This window comes from Hippoglossus hippoglossus, chromosome 3 (assembly GCF_009819705.1).
Source record: "Hippoglossus hippoglossus isolate fHipHip1 chromosome 3, fHipHip1.pri, whole genome shotgun sequence".
Lineage (NCBI taxonomy): Eukaryota > Metazoa > Chordata > Actinopteri > Pleuronectiformes > Pleuronectidae > Hippoglossus > Hippoglossus hippoglossus.
The window spans coordinates 14,165,676-14,181,781 of NC_047153.1; the positions used below are offsets into that span (position 1 = coordinate 14,165,676).

Sequence of the window (16,106 nt, forward strand, 5' to 3'; positions counted from 1 at the left end):
TAAAATAAGACTGGAATATTCCAAAGCTGCTGCAGCACCATTACTCAGTTACAGTGTCATTATCTTACCACAGCTTAAAATGATCCTAGCAGAGAGAAAACTGCAAAGCATTTTCTCATTTTTTGATGAGACTCATTTGTTGCATCTTCTTTTTTCTCTGTTCTGTATTGAAGATGTTGTGCGTTTGTCAGCCCCCCCCACAAACCCAATCAGCCTGTAATTTCATCACAGTTGTAGAGAAAATGAGATTCCCTGGATATGATCTTATTTTCCATAAACGCCATTCTAATTAACTTCCCTTATATTTACTATAAACACCTCACTAAAGTGAACATTTCTCACTTCATACTTTAAAGCACAGTCAAATGAATCCAGACTATGGAAAATGAATTTCTAATTATTTGCAACCCAAGACAGAGGACAGGACAAAAACAAGCAGGAGGAATGCCTCCGACAGGTAATTATTCCGTGACATCCAGACACCTATTTCCATTTGCAGGCCAACATCAAAGCATTGGGATGTGAGGAAAATACAGAAACAACAGTGGATGCTCGTCTCTCCAGGTATACGACCTGACAGTGCCCTTGCACAGAGTATGTTGGCCCATAACATCCAGTACAGTGCAAATAATTCACACTAAAACTAATTCAAATCCAGGAACGGGAGCAAGGGATCCGAGAGTCTCTCCCTTTCTCATCGCTCTCCCTCATGTTGACTGGAATGACATTAGATGCCAGTGCTTGTTTGTGCTCTAATGACAAGTAAGAGGGGACTGCTGTCTCCATGGCAACAGCCAAGGCTCAATACATCATACCTCGTTACAGTAGTCAAGCGGGGACGTTTGGTCAGAAATTAATATGTCAAGGGAAGAGGAGAGGGAAAGAGTGTATTGTGGGTAGATTGCCCAGCATTTGTTATGAGTTTGATATCTGTAGCATTTAAATGGTGGCCTTATTAATTTGAAGCTGCGGCAGTATAGGCAACAATTTAAAATGGATGCTCAGTGACCTTGGCTTGATGCGGTGAAAGTGTCACGTCCATACGAGGAAGACGGTGAGAAGGATAAAGAGGCAGACCGGATCATAAGGGGTGTGTGAGTGTGTGTTGGGGGCAGGGACGGGCTGCAGGCAGTATGGTGCAGATTAATTGCATATGATTCACAGTCGTAGGAATTGTAGCACAACAGATACTTTAAACTCAAAAGACCAACCGCTCCGACTTCTCTCCAGCGTTTGACTGACTCCTGTTACTGTGTGGGTGGTGTTATATGAACTAAACAGTGCGATTTGTAGGATGACGAGGAGAGAAAAGGAAAAGAGTGAATGTGTTTCTCGTTAGACTTAATGTAAAAAAAGTATATATGTCAGAAGGAGGTTGATAGAGAAAACAAATCCAGCTGTAAGACGTGGGCAAAGATACACAAGGACACAGCTCGGACCATATGACTCCTGCCTTCTTTAAACCAAACTTAGGCATTTTAATCCACAGACTTTGAATACATTGTATATTATACTCAGACAGGTCAGGTGCAGTGACAGCTCGAGAGGAATGAACTCACATTAAATAACACCTACTTAAATAGAGCAGCTGAATTTTCATCTGGAAACAACCTATCCACAAAAAGGGCTCAGTCGCTGAGATCCTATTTCACTGTGGTTCAGCCTGACAGAAGTTACACCTGTCAGAAAGTGCTTTTTGTTCTCTCACACACAATATATGCTTAAAGCACATCCACACACACTTCCACTGGCTTTTTATTTAAGTTTTCTATCACGCGGAGCAGGCATTTGTGCTTCCCCTAAAATTATTTGGTAAAAATAATAATTTACTCAAAATGAAAAGCTACATTCTGAAATGGGAACCCGCATCTTGGCTCACAAGATAAGCCGTCCTGAGTGACAGTCTTTTTAATAGCCAGACAGGGTCAATCAAATAGGAATCTGCCTTTCTACAATATTCTTGTATTCTTGTGGTTTGACTAGCGTTTGCACGCTTGTTCATACGACACACCGTGATTGCCCCTTATTCATGTGGGGATAATGAGTAATTCACTCACTTGACAAAAAGGCCTCAGCAGGACCCTGTTAGATTTAATTATGGGATAATCTCTGGAAGACAATAGTCGGTGATGATAAGAGAGTCATTCCTATTTGTATGTAATCAATGTTTAATATTTATCATTCAACAAGCTCTTATGGAGAAGGCTTTAATGAGGACTTATCTTCACTTGAGTCCCTCTTCAACATTTCCAGCTCTCTCTCCAATTGACATTTACCGACCTCCTGTAGAAGACAGAAGTGGGGCAGACGGTTTCTCCCACAGGATCTGGTAGAATCTTTTGAAATATGTTCACAGGGGGGTTCATGTAAAGGGTTAAATTGTTGATGTTAAATGGCATGTTGGATTCTGCTAGCTGCCTGCTAATTAGATTGTAATTACAACGGAGCTTTGTGAGCTTGTCTGTTCCAATTAGAAACACTTTTGTGGCCAGTCTGCTTGACCTTTCTTTTAAAACTCCTCTACTTTAAGTTAATGACAGATACAAGGGATAAATGCTCCAAAATAGGTTTTCTGACTGCTCAAATTATCATATTTCTGAATACCACAGAGACACACGTGCTCCTATAACTCAAGCAAAAATATTCTTAGCCTACATGTGGTACATTCAGAAAGTATTTAGACTCATTTTTTCCACATTCTGTTATGTTGCAGCCATATGCTAAAATCAAAAACACCCCACAGTGAGAAAGCAAAAACGGAATTTCAGACATTTTTAACTTATTGAAAAGAAACAAAATGTTGTATCACATCAACATAAGTATTTAGGGCCTCTGATATGACACTTGAAAATATTTATCATCTTTGATTCATCATCTTTGTCTCCAAACCATGATTATGGTAAATCCAATTGGCACACAACAGAGAATGCATATCAGAGCAAAAGCCAAGCCATGGTTTTGGTACGAGGACACTTCTTATAACTGGCCTCTCATCCAAACTGAGAAATTGGGGGAGAGGGACCCTCTGTAACAAACTGACCATGTGGTTATGTCTAGTTTCCTCCCAAAATTACGCTAAGACTTGGTTGTCCTTCTGGAAGTTTCTCCCCTCTCCACACAGGATCTCTGGAGCTCAGCTCTTGGTCACCCTGTTCCCCTGATTGCTCAGTTTGGTGCCCAGCTATAGGAGGCGTCCTGGTTGTTCCAAATTTCTTCCATACAAATACTTTGGCATCCACTGTGGAAGCAGCTCACTCTGAAGCCTTCAAGATCTGCTTTGCATCACAATCCAGTCTGAGCTCTGCAGGCAGTTCCTTTGACCTTGTGGCATGTCTTTTGCTCTGAAGTGCACTGTCAGCTGTTTGCCTTTCCAAATCATTTCCTATCAAATGGATTTACCAGAGGTTGACACCAATCAAGGTGTAGAAAAGTCTCAAAGATGATCAAGAGAAATGTGAGGAACATGAGCTAAATTCTAAGTGTCAGCAGAGGCCCTGAATACCTAATGTGATGTTTCAGTTTGTCCTTTTTAATAAATTTGCAATTTTGCTTTGTTATAATGGGGTATTAAGTGTATATTGATGAGGCGGGGAGGTGTATTTTAGCATAAGGCTGCAGGATAACAAAATGTGAGAAAAATGAAGGCGTCTGAAACCTCTGAATGCCCTGTGCTGTGCTTTTATGACTACAAGGCAGTAGATTTATGAGAAAAAAAAAGATAGCACAGCACCAGTTTGAATACTGGTGCACCTTTCTGTTGATGTCCAACTCCAGCAACGATAGCATATATACTGCTGTAATTACTGTACACATTTTTTACATATATACTATAAATGTATGTGTGTGTGCATGGTATGGAGTGAGGAATTGGACTGCGGGCGAGTCAGTTTTCAGCAGTGGTAGTTTACCCTCCCTCTCACTGAGAGGAGCTCTCAGACTGACTGAGGAGTATCTCAGGCATCCACAGCACACCTGGTCTCCATTATCTCTCCATTTCACAGGCTTGCACCCCCTAACAGGGCAGCCTGGGAATGGGCCTGGCTCTTTCATCTTCCCATCATTATAGCAGCCAGCCCAGGGTCAGGGCGCAGTCTGACAGGCATTCCAGCAGCAATACACTACAACTGATTTTGGTTAAGGTTTAAAACATACAAAACCAAAGTCAGAGAAATATTAATAAGAACAAGTCTCAAAGCAATTGTTGTATTACGAATTCTTCCCAGAGTTGACATTCTCCCCAAAGCTATGTGAAATATGACGCTGCACCCCAGAGTTGTGCCTCCCGCTTTCCCAACAGCATCACCTTCCCTCACCCTTAAACTGAAGCCTCCTTTGCAGCTTATGAACTCTGTCTCACTGGAACACAGATACACTGTTGTTCTACCGTTTGCTGACAAACACTCAGGGAAGATGAGATAGCGTTGCTTTTTTTCTTAAATGTCCAATATGAAAGTAGTGTTTACAAGTGTGCAGTGATATGCTGAGTGTTTGATTTATTCCGTTGATTTATCACTCTTAAATCTTGTCCGCAGAGGGACATTTGAAGACAGATCAAGGAGAAGCCAAATTCTTTCCCTTCTGCTTTGTAACTGTTAAAGGGGTTTAACAGACCCCTTCAGACAATCTGTGAAACACATTTATGGGGAAAGGATACACCACCTGATGGTTCAGGTCTGACATGGTCCACCCATTATCATTTTGCATATGAGAACAAAATGAGGTGTGATAATTGATCTCTTATGTACTTCAACTCACTCTCTCACGACACTATCAGCACAGCCGAGACAGAGCTCACCCGAAGCCTTTTTAATGCATCATCACTTTGAGGTTACAGAAATGACACCAGGAGAAGCACTTTGAAGTGAAGTAAAATTATCCCTTATTTCTGCCCCGCAAATGATTTATTAAAGGGGGAAAAAGGGGGGAAAAGAGGAAAGGCAGAGGGCAGACAAAGGATAGAGAAGGACAAACACATTCCCAGCACATATTCTCTTCATTATGAGTGAGGGGGGGGAGCCGATCATTCAATTACTGACTGCCGTCACAGGCTAATATTCCTGCCTGTCAGGGCCCATTCTGGCTCAGTTTTGGTCAGACCTCTTCTGATGGACCTCATTTCCTGTTAAACAGAACCAGAAGGTGCTGTGAAAATGGCGACACCTGATCCTGTGTTCAGGAGACAGGAAATGCTTCGGCAAAACCCAGAGCCTGCCAAGACACCCTCCACACCTTCCCCAGCATGAATCCCATGCGGATGGAAAGCCAGCGAGGTGGAGTTTTGGCAGAGGGGTTTATAGGCCACTCACTTCATCAGTACAGGTGGGGGCTAACACTGACATGTATATTGTGGAGAGTTTTTGCTCAGACAATATAAAGTGAAAACGTCTCAACCCAAATCAGGACACCTTAGGCGATTATTCAAAAGAAACTGATTTCTCCCGTATAATTTTTTTCATCCCATTCAATTTCTTTTTGATCTTTGCTCACCCATCGTTTTATCTGACAGATTAGATTGAATTAGTTTGACCTGTCCTCAAGGCTGTAGTATAATTTGCCTTTGACATTGATTCTAGAAGAAGACAATGTGGCAATGCAAAGAAGAATAAGTCAGAGTAAAACAGGAAAGAGCAGTAGGTGTGTGATGTGGAGAGAACAGCTAGCTTTCAGGGTTGGCGGTGAAATTCCTGTTCTTCACGGTCATTTTTGTTACTTCAACAGACCAGATTCCAGGGGTTAACCTGTGATTGTAGTGATGCAAGCTGTTCATGTGCACCACAGCTTAGCTTGGTCTTTTCTTAGATTAGTCACAAGTGTGTCCATGTCCACAGCATGTAGTGGTGACAGACTCCAATTTGTTACTTCAGTGCAGGATCAGAAAAGTTGACACACAATTCAACATTTCCCTAATGCTTTCAACAGACTTACTGTCTGTGACAATTCTTGGCTGGAAAGTGCTGGAAGTATTTGCTATCGCTACCGAGCCAATGTTAGCATTACTAGCTTACTTATCAGTGTAAACTAAAGGTTGTAGCCGGTCAGCACCAAATTTCCCCCTGAAAATTGAAGTGAAGCTTAGGGTAACCTAACCTATCCTAATGTTTGACTGAAGGCCGACTGGACTCTATCACTTCTTGAGGTACAAAGTGGTATCACAACATGGAATGGGGCTAGCTAGTTAGCATGCTAATTTAAGTAGATATCTCTGCAACACACTACAGAGATATTCCGTTGGTTATTATAGTTAATTTACATGAATACTTACATTTAGCACAATTAAAGCAATTGCATATTTGCAATTTCCCATTAAATTCTTCCACGTACTGTATGTTACCTCTGCAGCTTCGCAGCTCTGAATCATAGTAAAGGAGACTCTGTTATTATGCTAGCACGCTTAGCTTAGCCTTGGCTCGTTGACTGTAATGGTAAAACAGTCCGTAACGACACAGCCTTATCCCCTAGTGGCCATTAAACACATGGATGGGGGTGACTGAGCATCTTTTGCTTTGGCTGCACCTAAGAACAAAACTTACACCGACCAACACTGGCAATGTCTGCATCTCCTACGCCACACATACACATAAAAGCCACAAGGCGACCTTCATAAAGGGCCAGGGTTGGCTCGTAACGCGTATGATGCTGACTGGCAGTTTAGGGTAGTTTCATTGGATCACAGTTGCTGGAACACCGGGGAACAAGACATGTTGGCAGAGGAGACTGCCCTCTCTCGGCTAATGGAGTCAGGATGCTCCGACCATATCAGTTTGGAATTGGATACTGGGATGTGTGGTGATATTTCCCTTATGCCTTCCGCTCCACATTCCTGCCTTTGTGGTGTCAAATGGTAATGCCAACCTTAAGCCAAACAACCATTTGAACAAGCATAGTTTTTGCAGCCATTTTGACAAGAACATTTGCACCATTTCACTTTTTGCACAAGTTGATACTAGATACTGTATTAGATAAGTATTCTGGGAAACAGAAGAAGCCATAATTGCAACAAATTGCAAGGACTTAGACCTCAGCATGGTAACAGCACCCAGTTTGGGTCAGAGTGTACAAACAGTCTGTGATATTCTACCCAACAGAGCAGTGCTTGTCTACTGTGCTATGAAAGAGTACAGTCTGTGGTATGTCATTGGCTATTTGGATATGTAAGAGGTTGACTGGTCTAAAGAGACTAACGACTTTAGGAAGCTGTCAGCTCTCCCACTGACCGAAATGACTGAGTTAGTGAGGTGCATTGAGAATGATAATTAAATATGGGGCCAAAGATTGAAAAGGTGGACCCTGTACCTTTAGGCCAGGGGAGAATGGGTTTGGGAGCTCACACTGCCTAGGGCCTACGTTAGACCCAGGCGCTAACCCAATTTCACACTGTGTGACTGGGCCTGGCCTGGTTCAGTGCAGCATCTGAGTGTGAGTGCCATCTGGTCCAGGCCTGTGAAGGAAATGGCCTTGCTTTTCACACTGATCGGATTAGGGTGTTTTTAATTCATTCGGGATGTGCCCTTGCGTGTTAATTGGCTCAACATGGTCAATGAATCTTGCCTGTTGCTTGACAGAGGATGGCCTCTTTCTTAAACATCCTTTACAGGTTTGATGCTCCTCACATTTTAGCTCTCCACATATTTTCTTAAGAGAACAATCTGATTCCAGGAAGGTTCATGAAAAAGTATTAAATATATAAAAATATATTCAGCCATGTTCATGAGTGATACAGTGGTTCAGAGATCACAGTGGAATAGTAGTAATACTTTTTGAGTTCATGTCAACATTTCTAATGAAAATAGTCTGGTTCTGCAAGCAGGTTATATTTAAACAAAACAGTCAGTGTTTGTGTTGAGAAATTTCTGTAAGATGTTATATTTTTATATACACCAACTGTATAACTTTACATTGTTATAATTTTGTTCTCTTTAATAAGCAAGAGAGGTTGCTCAAGCAAACCAATGGAAACAGTAGATGCAAAAAGGCCTAAAGATATAAATGATACCTGGCTTTAAATCAAAATTAACAATTTGATTAGTTTTACTGCATGTTAATATTTCTAGGAATAGGTGCAGAAACTCATAGTTGAAAACAATATACTTGTTTGCTATAATGCTAATTCTAACCCATTAATTTACTATTCTAGTAAGCAGTCATTGAGCGTAGATGAATGAGCTTAAGCGAACTTATTTTAAGATCAGCTCTCATGCTCTTTTAATAGAAACTAGTAAAAAAGCATTTCCTTTATTAATTCTTACCCTTTACATAGTATCTCACTGTAGGTCACATTTTCCAACCTCATTGTCAGTGCTTCTGATTACATTAGTTGCACATTGTCACCACTAATTAATAAGGAGTACACATTTGTTACTTAATGTGTGTTAATTTGACGAGGGCACTTAGAATCACTACTGGTGGTGGATATATAAGGCAGCAGAATCAGAAGCTGAAGGGATTTGACAAGATCACTTGAGATGTTAATTGAAACCGTTAAGCCATTATAATTTTAACACACAAGGATTAAAGGTACAATTGGTTATGTTTTACGTGCTCTTAAAGTGACTATAAAATATCACAGCAGCCTCTCAAGTGTTACTGTACCTCAATTTCTGCTGAGAAGTCAGTTTTGCAGGCAGAGATGGACCAACTTGGTTTTCATTGAGTGGTAGAATATCACTGGCCCCCTTGCAGTGTATTGCAATATTATATTTCACTTGCAGCAAGAATTGCGTTGTTCCATGTTTATCAGTTTGCTGAATGTGTGTATACATGCAGTGTAACATTATGACTTAAGAGATAACTACAGAATGCTATGATATGAAGCCTTGGCCTTACTTGCAAGTATCAGTTAGCTAACATTGTTAAATTTGTATGTGTTCTTAAAAAAATGTAGATTAGTAGCAGAATTTGTTACATTAAGTATATATTTAACAATTTTAATTGTTTGACTGTAATATACATTGTTCAGTCTTTTTTGTTCTTGTTGCATGGTGTTGTTTTCTCGTGATTTTCTTGAAAAGAACATAAGTAAGTAAACATAAAGATTTCCCCCCATTATTAAAGTTAAACTTATCAAAAATATATTACTACAAACAGCACATATTATGTTAATAACTAAATATTTAATTTAACTGCTGTGATTCAGTATAAAAATGAACATGAAAATATATACTATACCTCTCTATTTTTGAATGATATATTTTTAAATTCCGACTTCTTTCAAGTAGTAGTCCATCGACAGCAAGAGATCAGATCCCACAACACAGAAAAATGAGTCCAAACCAGTGCAATTTATGCTCATACTTTTTTAATGTATCACAATGAGCAAGAAACATACTTGATGAAATATTTTCAAAGGAGTATATTCAATTACCATCTACAATCAACTTAACTAGGACAACAAGGTTTTGTGACAAAAGTTTCTTTAAAAGTCTGAAGTTCCGTGTGGTTGTATGTATGTTAGTTTCCATGTAATTTGGTACAGTTTGGAAATCTTCATCATATAATTACAGTAACAAAAAAGCTAACAAGACTACAGTATAGAAAAGACATCAAGAACAACATTTTTGGTTTAACTTGCTCTTTTTTGTACATTGCAAGGCTGTTTTTTTCTACCCTCGGATGGGCTGCCTGGAGCCACAGAGCCATGCTTATGAGGCTCGAAGGAGGAGTAATTCAAGGAAACAAAAAGAAAAAATAAAAGCATTAAAAAAACATTGTGGCACCAGAAGTCACAAAAGGAACAGAGAGCTCCAAGTAACAGTTCATCTTTCAAGTTGGAGCAAATGGTTGTTTGGTTGTTAGTTTGGTTGTTAATTTTGGTTAATACGCTTTTTTAGTGTAACTGCCTCTTTAAGAATGACACCTTTGAGAACCCTTTCCTTCTCTCTGTTCTCTCTTTAGATATTGTAATCGACAGAGAGAGGGGTGAGCCGCCGTTTGACTGGAGAGCTTTACTTGTCAACCCGAGACAAGCGCGAGGAAATGAAACAGGTAGCAACATGAACTGGGAGAAATGAAGCAAGCTTCTCTGTCCATCCTGTCCTGAAATTTGGAAAACGTCCATCAAAGAGCAGAAGCAGAGGCAGAGCTGAAGAAAGAAAGAGACAGACAGAAAGGGGGGGAAGAGGCAGCTGGAGCCACTTAAGTTCAGTTTCATCTAAGGAGTTTCCTCTGTGTCACACATGTCCATTGGTTCCAGAGTCCATTCCCATTACAGAGTTGTCAGTAATCAAATAAGGAGGTGGTTTTAAAGCTGTTTTTGAGCCTGCCTTTGGCTCCCATGCCCAGTTTTGGTGTGCCCGCAGCCTCTCACGTCCTCCTAACAAGATCTCCAAAGCTTCCCAGAGTCCTTTTTTTCCTCTTTTCATTACATCTTCATCTCAAAAAGAAAAGAAAAAAGTTGATGTCTTGTTTTAAATATATCTATATCTGTATACAGGTACACGCTCGTTTTCACAGTGGGCAAAAGATGACCTCTACAGCAAAACCTTGTCTTTATCTCTCTCTTTGTAAATGTCCATTTAAATCAAGTATCCCAATGTAAGTCAGTGGATCCAATTATCCACAGTAACATTTTGTGCCACAATAAAATATACACTTATCTGGGGCACAACTTGTAGTTTTTTTTTTTGTCTTTTTGTTTCAACTGCATAAAGCTTTGGCCACATTCATATATTCAATCAAAGTAAAAACTGCTCAGTGCTTCGGTATCATTATCTCGTTTCTGATCGTTAGCTTTAAAATTTGATTTTCTAAATTTCAGTTATTCATAATCCAGCTTTGTGGTTCAGTTTGTTTTGGTGTGTAACATATCAAAAAATAAAAGGCAAACAAAATAAATTGAATTGATGCTGGCTCTTATGAAACACACACACACACACACACACACGCACACACAAACATACAAACTCACACACAGTCCATGCTGGCTGAATCTAATGTAGAGACCTCAAATTTGTCTTCCACAAAAGAGCCCAAAAGATTACACTTTGGAAATAAGAGAGCAAACAGTATCATTGAGACAATGAATATAAAGAACAATATCACACCATAAAGTGGCCAGGTCATATTTTTTTGTTTTTGTTTCTTAATTTCAGCAATTCAAATTAAAGCTTGTGTTAATTTATGATAAAGTAATATACAGAAACTAAAATACAAATACATATGCGAAAATAACAGTACATGTCTGACATTTTTCGAAAATTAAAATAAAGCAAACATACGAGGAAAAACTGTACAACTTAAGATTTTTCCAAAATAAAAAATACATATGAACAGTATTTCAGGGAACTGGACTTCGGAGAGAATTAGCATGCTGTAGTATTAACACCAAATCTCTGCAAGACGTAGCACTTAAACACACTTCTGAGATTGTGGCTGTCTGTGATACAATAGTGGCCAAAGGTAGTTCTTCACAAATTGAAATATGTCTGGGTTTTGGTGTAAAAAATAAAACTGCAGATCGTCAGTGAGAGGGCGGGGGAACGTATGCACATCCATTTCCATTGCAACAAAATGAAGTGGGTGACTTCTTTGGACATGAAAGCATCCTAAGTATTTGAAAACAAGGGACATCTCCAAAATACCTCCTACTTTTTCCAGAAATAATGCTTTGGAATGAAGATGTCCCTTTAAAGACCTGTAAGCTATGTGTGGAAGTGGCACCCTGCAGACCCATGGGACAAGTCACTGGTGGATTTCCCAGGAGAGGGGCAACGACACCTCAGCAAAACAGCCATCATTTCCCTCTGAGACTAGTTTTATGTTGACTGGCATAAATGTCACTAAACCTATGAGACACATCAGTACCAGATGTATTATATACATTTTTTGGTAACCACTATAACTTGCTTAACAAGTGAGCAACAACCTTGACTGGATGGAGGGATTTTCAGCAATGTTCCATGCCAGCACAAAATGACATTTGGAGGTCACTTTGTTCAGCAACCAATGATGCAAAAATTTACACAACAGTTTACAGTCACTTTAAAATGAGCAAAAAAAATAGATTGTGACAATTAAAAGCAATTAAATGAAATGAAATCAGTCCTTGCTTAAGAAAAATCCATTGTGATATTTGGAATGCACTGGTCTTTACAAACGTTATAGATCATTGGCTTCAAACATTGGTCTGTTCAAAAAAGAAAATCGGCAAAATGTCCTTTGGAACATATATTCACAGTCTTCAAAGTTCCGTTTTGCAACAAGGAAAAAAAAGGTGTTGCAGAGGCAAGAAATTGGTTTATTGTTTGTTTAGTTAAAGCTTAGCCAAAAGCAAAATGAGCATGCATCTAGGTACTCTTTTTTCTTTCAAAATTCTACATTAGCAGCAAAACGTATGTCCTTGAAGACCAGACCTTATACATTTTCTTTAAAAAAAATGGACATTTGAATGTGACAAAAAGTCAAACAAAGATTAATAACCTCTATCTTACAAACTGCAATGGCTCTGTAACGGTGCTACTCCACAATGCAAGGACAAGGGCCCTTTTTGGTTTTTGGTATTTACGTAAAAAAGCTACCTGTTTGCTTGCAAAGAAGCAAAAACGGCAACTCTGATGCGTACTCCTTTATCTTTTAAAACTTTGTTTTCTTTCCTCTAAAAACAGCAACAAATTCTCAAGTATAAAGAAGCCTCTTCTTTATGCACCAATGGTGAAAGTGTTTAGTCTTTGGATTTTCTTTTTGTCTTAAAGCGTGAGAATTATTATTAGTATTCTTTTTTCGTTTTCATTTATGACAACAAAAATGTCAAGATGAAAATAAAGACTGTAACCACACTACATGAAGAACAAAAGACCTGCTTTGTAGTGTACATATCTACAAACACAGGAGAGCAGAGAAAAATAAGTGCGAAGAGAGGAACAAGTAGAGTGAGAAATATAAGTCAGACAGTGATAAGTGCACAAAGGTAACACAAAAATTAAATAAAATAAAACTTTCAATATTTCACCCAGGATCTTTTTCATCTAGGTTAGCACAGTAACAACCATACCATAAAATTTAAATAATTCTTAAAGAGGATCCTTCCTTGTCAGGAGGGGCATTTTTGGGTGAATTTTTCCCAAGAAGTTGAGAATAAGACAGAAATAAAGTTTAGATAAATTACCTGTCCATAAATCTAGTCTATCGGAATGACCAAGACAACATCAAATGAAGCGTCTTAAAGTTGGACAATACAAAAGCTAAATGTACACAAAGTTTTTTTTCAACCTACCATACTGTTTAAATTCATTTCCAATGCAACAATCTACTTAACACCAAAAATGTTCATATCTATCATAAATACAGAAGGTTGTTTTTTTTGATCAAAACTTTTAATGGCCCATTATTGTATCTGCAGTGCTCTCCGTGTCTGGGTATAATGGAATTGCTATTTCCCCCCTTTTAAAAGGATTTCTAATGTTAAAGTCAGCAAATCATTTACCCTTTTTTGAATGCCCAGAAACAATGCCTTATTGAAATTGAATGCAACTTAAAGCTTTCTATTACGAAATCAAGTTCTGAAAAAAAGAAAAGAAATTGCTCATCTCCTGATGGAAACAAAATGTGTAAAACATGGATTTCTGTAACAGAAAAACATCTGTGAGCTGTTGACCTGAGAATAAAATAGACATTACATTATTCTTTTAGTTTTGCAAGCCATTGGTATCTGAATTCTTAAATAGCAAGAAAACTGATAGACTATTCTCCCATACAGTACATACTGGCTTTTTGTGACTGTGCTATTAAGTAGAAATTATTACAAAACAAAGGGACAGCTTGTTGACTCGTGTTTCTTCAAAAGGGTTCTTGGGCCATTTGTCAACTTTGAGGCAGTCCATTGCCATTCAGTACAGCATTCCTCTACCATTACCCAAAACAGAACTGCAGTGATCTTTTCTATTCTCATATATTAGTATGCATGTATTTCAGTTGAGTAAAACAAAAACAAACAAGAGAGACAAGAGAAAAAAAAACAAAATGGAAACCAGCATGTTGATATGGGAAAACAATCCACTAACATTAAAATTTTTGGTTACAAGCTTTGGAATTGCAGTTAGTCTTTACACATCTTTTTCTGAAATTGGTTTGTATACTTTTAATGTATTTTTAACATTGCTGCTTTTTATGTTTTTTCCATTTGTGATTTTTTTTGTCTTTTTTAGTGTTTTTTAAATATTGTCCATCACTGAAAGCTCTTTTACAATCTGATGGAGTCTGTTCCTACACTAGCAAGATTACTACTACAACTACTACTGTCTTTGACAAAGCCAGGCTGCTGCGGCTCCTCCGCCGTTATGCCCAGCCTGTCTGCTGACTTCTGACTGCTGTCAGAGTCAGACTCGTCAGTAAAGACGTCTGTTGGTATCGAGGTCTGAACTCCTGAGGTGCTCAATGAACTTGAGGTAACCGTTGAAGGTGAGGACACTGGAGGAAAAGAGGAGGAAGAAGAGGAGGGACTGGCATTGGGCTTCCCAGCTAAAGCTCTGGAGAAAGGGGCCTGGGGCCAGGATTTGCCGGCAGCTGTGGTGTTGTGTGGGGTAGTAGAGGAGGAGCACAAGGAAGAGGAGACAGCAGAGGATGGCATGGTGGCTGATGTTGTTGGCGGGGGAGGAGGGCTGCTGATGGGATGAGTGGCAGACTGCGAGGTAGATGCGGTGTTAGGATTGGGGAAGCAGGCTGAAGAGTGAGGTAATAAACTAGTAGCGTGCTCTTTGGCATTTCTGGCTGATCGCTTGATTGTTCTGTGTTTGTGCAATGCCGATTCCAGGTGTTGACTGAGTGCTTTCTCCCCATCCAACGTAGTGTCACAAGCCAGGCAGTCATAGAGACTTCCAGCCGCTGTACCTACGCCACCGGGGACACGCAGCAACATCTCTTGCAGGTTTGCCACAGACTGACCGAAAAAACAGTTTGATTTAAGGTGGGTAATAGCCGCTTCTTCCTTGGTGAAAACTGCTTGACATTTGCGGCATGCCAGTTTATACTGCACCTTGGGGACGATGAACTGGTCTAGATGGGGGTTACCAGCCTTGCCATCCATTTCTTTCTGCTCAGCGGATACTTTACTACGAGAGGAGGATGAGGAGGAGGAAGTGGGGGGTTCACTATGGGAGTTGCCCTTTTGCGCCTCTGTTTTAGCTGGATCTTTGGCAGATTCTTTACGATCCCCCAAGGATTGAGAGGGAACTGCAGTTTGGCTCGACTTGGGTTTCTGGATCTGCTGAAGCTGCCTCTGCTGCTGCTGCTGCTGCTGCTGTTGCTGCTGCTGCTGCTGCTGCTGCTGCTGCTGCTGTTGCTGCTGCTGCTGCTGCTGCTGCTGCTGCTGCTGTAGTGCCTCCTGCAAGCTCTGCTGATATTGCTGGTAATGCTGCAGCAGGGACCCTGGAGACAGGCCCATCAATGCTTGCGACAATGCTGGGTTGTATGGGAATAGACTTTCCATACCATACATCGGTTGCAAGTAGCCCCCTTGGAGAGCCCCAGGGATCTGTGGAGAGTAATATGGGGAAAAGCCAGGCATGAAGTAGGGCAGGAACTGGTTTGTGAGGAGAGCTGTGGGATCGGATGCCAAAGCTGCCTGCAGAGCCTGAAGCTGGGCAGGATCTACCACATACTCCATGCCAGGTGTGGGCATAGAGGTGGCAGGTACAGCTGTGTCTGGTTTCTCCTTCTTGGCGCTGGCAGCAGAAGTGGATGGAGCAGGAGTGCTTCCAGTTGATGATGGGGTTGAGGGCTTCTCTGTCTTTTCCTTGGACTTCTCCTTCTCCCTTACCCTCTCAGTACTACGTTCTTGTGGGGGTTCCGGCCGGGAACCGGACTGGGTGGTTGAGGAAGTGGAGTTTGATGTGGTGGTGGGACTTGAGTGCGAAGCAGATGTGTTGGGCTGGGCTGGGCTGGATGCGGCAACAGATGATGAGGAGGGAGGCTTGTTGGGTAATCCGGATGTAGGGAGGCTAGGTGAGGGAACACTGGCACCAGGCATATTCAGGAGGTTTGAAGGTTTTGGAGGAGTTAAAGCTGGAAATTTTTCAGGAACAGAAAAAAAGGGGAAGAATTAATTCAGGTTTTTGTTTTGAAAATATTCTTCAAATATAACGTGTGTGTTTGTTGTTAAGAGTCTGTACTTAGTG

The 16,106-nt window shown here is 40.3% G+C and overlaps 1 protein-coding gene across 1 annotated transcript in view; it reads right to left on the bottom strand.

Annotated features, from left to right (window-relative positions):
- Positions 1-9,278: 9,278 nt before the first annotated feature.
- zfhx3 (zinc finger homeobox 3) overlaps positions 9,279-16,106 on the bottom strand; it is a 208,056-nt gene continuing 201,228 nt past the window's right edge. The window contains 1 exon segment of the mRNA XM_034570513.1: positions 9,279-15,993. Within this exon segment, the coding sequence (XP_034426404.1) occupies positions 14,174-15,993 (1,820 nt within the window). The 3' untranslated portion in view covers positions 9,279-14,173.